Here is a 6855-nt window from a genome sequence, read left to right as displayed (position 1 = left end):
ATTTTCGATATAGGATTTCCCCTCGTAGCTCGTAATTTGGCGCTTTCACCCTGATCTTCATTGCTTCCTTCTATCCTTAAGGTAAAGACCCGGTCTGCAGAAATTCTATGATGTCCATCATCCAAGTCGCTTCTTCTTCTTTAACGGACGCAATCGTTGTCTCCGACTCGATGGATTTCTTGAAAACTTGCTCCACTAAAAATATCTTGTTTTCCAGATGGTTGAAGGTGAGAGCTGCCAGCTTACTGAGTACATCCGCCTGCTTGTTCTAACTCCTAGGGATTTGACTGATCCTGAAGTCAATGAATGTATCAGCTAGAGAGTGGATCAGGGCCAGATATGATTGCATAGATTTATCGTTGGCGTCGAACTTGCCATTTATCAAATTAGGGACTAATTGTGAATCCACGTAGGCTTGTAGCTTCCTTACTCCCAACTCTCGGGCTATACGCATCCCTACTAGTAGCGCTTCATATTTTGCCTCGTTGTTTGTTACCTTAAAGTTGAACCGCAGCGCGTATGTATGCACTTCTCGATGCGGACATGTAAGAATTAAACCTGCACCAGTGCTCTCAAAGCTTGCTGCTCCATCGGTATAGAGCTCCCAAATTTCTGGGGAAGGCGCGAGGAGTTGTTCAGGGTCGAAGATTACTGGCATGTCAGCGGCTGTTTCGGCCAGATAATCAGCCATCACTTGTCCCTTGATAGCGCTTCTGGCACAGTACGCGATTTCATGCTTGCCTAGCTCTATTGCCCATTTAGTTAGCCTCCCGGATATTTCTGGCTTGTAGAGTAGTTGTCGAATAGGTTGGTCAGTGAGTACCATAATCTGATGCGCTTGGAAGTACCTGCGTAAACGACGGGAAGTAACGACAAGCGCGTATACGAGTTTTTCTATGGGGAGATAGTTCAACTCACTTCCTGATAATGCTTTGCTGACGAAATATATTGGCATTTGGGCGTCTCCCCGCTCGACAACTAAGACGGAGCTAACAGCTTCCTTAGATGCCGTAAGGTAAAGTATCAGGGTTTAACCTGCGATAGGCGCTGTTAATGTGGGGAGATCTTTGAGGAGCGCCTTCATCTCTTGGAATGCCTTTTCTGCCTCGTCGGTCCATTTGAAATCTAACTTTTTAGCGCAGTCTTTCAGGGTATGGAAGAACGGGAGCGATCTTTCAGCGGCCTTAGACAGGAATCGCGTTAATGCAACCAATTTCCCATTGAGGCTTTGAACTTGCTTTTTTGTTTTAGGAGAGATTATTTTCTCAATTGCTTCTATTTTCTTGGGGTTTGCTTTGATTCTGCGCGGAGTCACGATGTGCCCTAGGAAGTTCCCTTCTTCTTCCCCAAAGCTACACTTGGCAGGTTTGAGCTTCATATTGATGCTCCTGAGCGTGTTAAATGTTTCGAGGATATCTGCTAACAATTGCTCCTCGGTGTTGCTTTTGATGACGAGGTCATCAACATACGCCTCAAGGTTGCGCCCAATTTGTTTAGCAAATGTTGTATGTATAGTGCGCTGATAAGTAGCACCCGCGTTTTTCAGTCCAAAGGGCATTTTGGTGTAACAGTATATCCCTTGGTATGTGTGGAACGCGGTCTTCTCTTCGTCTTCTTCCGCCATTTGTATTTGGTGATATCCTTTGTAGGCGTCTAGGAAGCACTTAAACCTAAAACCAGCGAGCGACCCAACTTTCCAGTCTATCTCTGACAGCGGATAATTGTCCTGCGGCAAGTAATGATGCGCATAGCCCATCAGAATTTGTTCTTGGGCTTGCACTTGACTTTAGCCCATGGAGAAGCCCATAAGTCTCCCAAATGCCCTAATACCTCCTCTATAAATAGAGGAGTCCTCCCACTCATTTCTCCATCTCATCTTTCTCTCTCTACCTTCTCTCCACTCACTCTCTCTAAAGGGTTTTTGCCTCCTAGGCTTTTTTTCCTCACGGTCTCGACTACCCGATCTAACTGGACGGCCTTCAACCATTAACCACCCTCTCGAGATCATCATCATTCGGGTTATCACGGTATCCGGACCGGAGTGTTGATGTCGTTGAACCCCAAAAACCCCTCTTTCGTTGATCCAAGTGTAGTTCTGTCAACGGCGCAAATCTATGCTTGATCAATTGGCGTCATCCGTGGGACGCGCTACAAGAAGTTTCGTGTTCCTACTATCAAACGAGTTAACGAGTCAGATCTGATTCACACTTGTAAGTATTTATCCCTTTCACATATCAGTTTCTGATTTAACACTCATGGTCAGTGGTGTTAATGTGGGATTAAAAGAAAGTTTGGTTTATTTTTTACGATTAATAGAAAGTAATCAAATTTTTTAATAAACATCTTTTAGATCCCGATACAACAACACTGAATTATTTTTATTGCTACAAGAGATTAACTCTCTTTTAGAAGGTGCGTGGACCCTCAAAACAAATAGAGACCACATGCACCTGATTCCTTTTCCAAATATATACATATACATATACATAATTAAAAGAAAATACGGTGAGGAAAATTATAGAACCACCCAAACTTTAAACGTATTAAATGAATCACAATTAATTTATCAAATGATAACCGAGACGAGTTCGGAGCGCTTCGTATGGTATCTGTTAGAGGCGCACATCGTGCGCAAGCGGTGCACATATAATAAGGCGCTTATTCAACATTAATTTATCGCTAAAAATCAACCACACACCACTAAGGATGATGATCTGCGCAAGTCTGTGTGCACGATGGCTTGCCCCGCATTTAGCTCGCTCGCGCACCTTGGTTTGGGCGCATCGGCTAGCTCTCGCACGATGGTTTGCTCGTGCACGTTGGCTTACCCCGCATTTAGCTCGCTCGCGCACATTGGTTTCGGCACATCGGCTAGCTCGCGCACGCTGGTTTGCTTGTCTACGTTGGTTCGCCCGCATTTAGCTCGCTCGCACACGTTGGTTAGATCGCGCACTACTTGGGTTAGCTCGCACGCGTTGGGTAGCTCGCTCATGAAAGTGGCGCATAAAGGTGTGCAAGAATTAATGGTGACGCATAAAATTAAATCATGAAGTTTGGCACATGATTGTTAACGCATGAATGTGCGACAACCAATTTGATGGTTATATACGACGCTAACGACCTTGTCTTCAATTGTGATCATCGCGCAACTCACACGCATTCATTATGCGTGACACTACACTTAAACGTGATGCGAAACATCCGCACAATGGAACATTAAACTTGAATGTTAGGTGCTGATCACCCCAAGCTTTGCATACAACACAATACACACACCTCATATGCGTGCCCCATGCTCACTTGATCTGTGCGAATATATTTTTACTCAATATGTGGTGCAACACATGGGACTTCTAAGCGAGGTTCGTAATAGCTACAAGACTATCTTGTTTGATCTTCAATTTGTGTGGTAAGTACATTTACCTGTCTTTAATTCACGTTTATATATGTTAGACATAAGTACGCTGTTGGTTTTATTTTTTGATAGAAAAAATTGATATGGTTACTTTGTGAAAGATGTTATCCCACATAGGTGGAAGGAGAAAGTTGGAGGTAGGTGACTTGGTTATAAAAGGAGGGCTAAGTCTTCATTCCAATTTGCACCAATCAATACACTTTAAGTATTTGATTATTTCTTTCTTTCTTACTCTTGATTGAGAGTTGTATTAGTTAAATATTTTGGAGAGTGTAGTTGGTTTAAGAGAGTCGTCTATATCATTGTAACAATTTGTGATATAGTGTATTTCTCTCTTTGGGATCCGGTGGTTTTTCTCCTGTTTTAGAGTTTCCACGTTAAATCTTGTGTTGTGTATTGTTCATATTTCTTTACTATTATTGTTGGGCTGAGTTGTAACATCCCGTTTTTCCGTACATGTCTAAAGGTACATATTTAATCGTTTGTACGCTTACAACTCATTCTTTATGTGATGAAATGAAATAATTTGTGTTAGTTGATGTGTGAATATATATATATATATATATATATATATATATATATATATATATATATATATATATATATATATATATATATATATATATATATATATAATATATGCAAATATAAGCATATGCAAGGGCTTTTGTTGATGTTAAGTCATGTGAGACTTACAGATGAAGTTTAGATGTGTATAGGAAGTGAGAAAGAAGCGTCCAAGTCAAATAATTAATTGTTAGTTTGTTGCCGAGAAACTGGTTAGGCCACGCCTAATGGCGCGTCGCGATGACCATTGCCGCGCCACGGCACCTCTAGCAAACTAGAGTCAGGAGGCATGCTAAGAAGGGTCGATTTTTCCTTTATATGTCGCGCCGCGGAGAAGAAGGTCGCGCCGCGACCAATAACTAGAATCTGAGTCAGGAGGAGTTTAAACAGCTCAAATTTTTACGTTGTTCGTCACGCCGCGGCAATCGGGGTCGCGCCGCGACGTTTCTGGCAGGCTGACTCCGAATCTTGTTTAATTTAAAAGAGTTTTAGGGGTAGTTTGGTAATTTCACGTGTAGATCTGATGGGAGCATTAAATCTCCACCACTTATCCATTTTATTCATTTTCAGTTCTATTTTCTTTCCCCATTTACTCTCAAAACATAAAACCCATTTAATTTCAAAGTGAGAATTGAGAGTGAAGATTTGTGAATCAATCTTTGGAGGAAGAATTAAAGTTGTTCTCCTTGTTCTTAGCTACGAGTGGATAGTGTTGATAAGTCTTAACCCCATGTTTTGAGTTTTAGTTAATTTATGGCTAGGGTTTGGCCATTAGAGGCTTGTAAGACCCAATTGGGGGTTAAATGGGTGAACTTGGGTTATGTTGATGTAAGGAAAACCCAAATGACTGTAACCTAGGGTTTGGTCTTGTGAATTGAGGTTGTAAGTGTCAAATGGTGTTGTTAGTCACTATTACACTTTTAAATTGATGAAAGAATTGTTAATGAGTTTAGTTTGACTTGATTTGTGAGTCTAAGTGTTAAAACGGGTCAAATGAGTAATGGTTGACCTAATTGGGCGAAATGGGTATGAAATACCCTAAGTCGGTGTTTAGTAGACTTTGAATCACTAGCTTTAGTGATTAAAGATGAGTCTTGGCCATTTATGGGCGGTTTTGGTGTAGTTGAGTTATTTAATGCAATTGGGTCATTAAATGCTCAAGTGTAAGTATTGTGGTTAGTTCCACAAGTTGTGTATTGAATGTGTACTTAATGTATTAGGTACTTTGTTTTGAAGTTTCAGAAGTGCACAATCATCATCTTGGTGTTAAGGTGAGTGGAATAATTATGCGTGTACGTATATAATGTATTTATTTGTGTAGTGTGAATGTGGTATTGTCGCGGTGTTTAAGACACCACATTCTAAGTAACGAGTAGTATTGTCGCGGTGTTCAAGACACTACTCATTGTTTTGATTGACATGTGATATTGTCGCGGTGTTCAAGACGCCACATTGTCATGGGAGTGGAATTGTCGAGGTGTTCAAGACACCACTCATTGTTTTGATTGACATGTGGAATCATCGAGGTGTTCAAGACGCCACATTGTCATGGGGGTGAGTTAGTCGCTGTGTTTAAGACATCACCATGGGGATTAGTGATTACGCGGTGTTTAAGTAACACTAATGGATGTTATGAACTCCGACGGTCTTTCAAGTACCGTTCCCTTGTATGATTGGTTAACCATGGTTGTGTAAATTGTATTTAGCATATTAAATTGTGAACTATATGCTATTAATGTTGCTAGCTTATCGTGAAATGCGGATAGTAGTTTATGCATGATGTTTGCATGGTTGTTGAAATGCTAGCTTGTATGCGATATTGTGTAAGTGATTGCAAGTAAGTAGGTTATATATGAGCATGTATAATTATTGCATTCACTAAGCGTTAGATTACCCCTATCATTGTTTATCTTTTTAGATGCAGGTGCTGAGAATGGAAAGGGGGTTGTTGGATACTAGTTCCCCATGTTGGTTTGTGTTGAAGCTTTTGAAGTCGACCTAGCATTTGTGGGTAGTTTAGCCCCAAACCATGCTCGGGTGTAGTTTGGATTAAAACTATCATTTTAAATGGGTCGAACTTGTATTACATTTAATTAATGGCCTTCGAGCCTATTGTAAACATTTAACTTGTGTCATTGTTTGAATGAGTTGTATGTAACCGTTATTTTGGCGCAAATGGGTTATTTATTTTTAAAAAAAAATTTACTCGTATTAAATACGGGTTGGGTTGTTTCAAGTGGTATCAGAGCATGGTCTAAGGGATTTAGGCGACTTGAGATAGGTGCCTAGACTTAGACTTTATTGTGTGGGCGCTTATTGCGGGACTTGTAGGACTTCGGGTCGGATTGGAAATTGTTAGTGCATAGGTATGTGAACTAACCTTACGCTATTTGTTTTGTGTTGTATTTGCAATCATCAAGCGAGATAGACGTTGTACTAGTGAGTTAATGCGATGTGCTCGCTTAGTAATGACTAGCTACCATTATTACGGGTGCAAATCGTGTCAAACAAGCGATGTACGATGATTGTTGAGCAAGATGGGGCGGTAAGGTGTATATGTGCATATATATATATATATATATATATATATATATATATATATATATATATATATATATATATATATATATATATATATATATATATATATGTGTGTGTGTGTGTGTGTGTGTGTTATGTCTTTTCGTTTCGATGTTTAACCTCTTCCGTTTTATAGAATGAAGATGAGAAACGGACACGACACCGATAATGGGGGCACGAGCGAGGACCCCGAGTTCACGGCCAAGGTTGAGGCCATTTTGAAAAGTCATCATGCGTCTTTCCTAGAAGATGTTAAGAAGATGTTTCTGGATACGATTTACGATCAATTAGTC

The 6855-nt window shown here is 40.4% G+C and overlaps 1 protein-coding gene across 1 annotated transcript; it reads right to left on the bottom strand.

Annotated features, from left to right (window-relative positions):
• Window positions 1–268: 268 nt before the first annotated feature.
• LOC139841898 (uncharacterized) lies at window positions 269–955 on the bottom strand. The gene has a single exon (XM_071832085.1). It carries the CDS (start codon window positions 953–955, stop codon window positions 269–271), a length of 687 nt encoding a protein of 228 aa, XP_071688186.1.
• Window positions 956–6855: the final 5900 nt, after the last annotated feature.

Source organism: Rutidosis leptorrhynchoides, chromosome 4, assembly GCF_046630445.1.
Source record: "Rutidosis leptorrhynchoides isolate AG116_Rl617_1_P2 chromosome 4, CSIRO_AGI_Rlap_v1, whole genome shotgun sequence".
Classification (NCBI taxonomy): Eukaryota; Viridiplantae; Streptophyta; class Magnoliopsida; order Asterales; family Asteraceae; genus Rutidosis; species Rutidosis leptorrhynchoides.
This window is presented reverse-complemented; position numbering and strand designations above follow the sequence as displayed.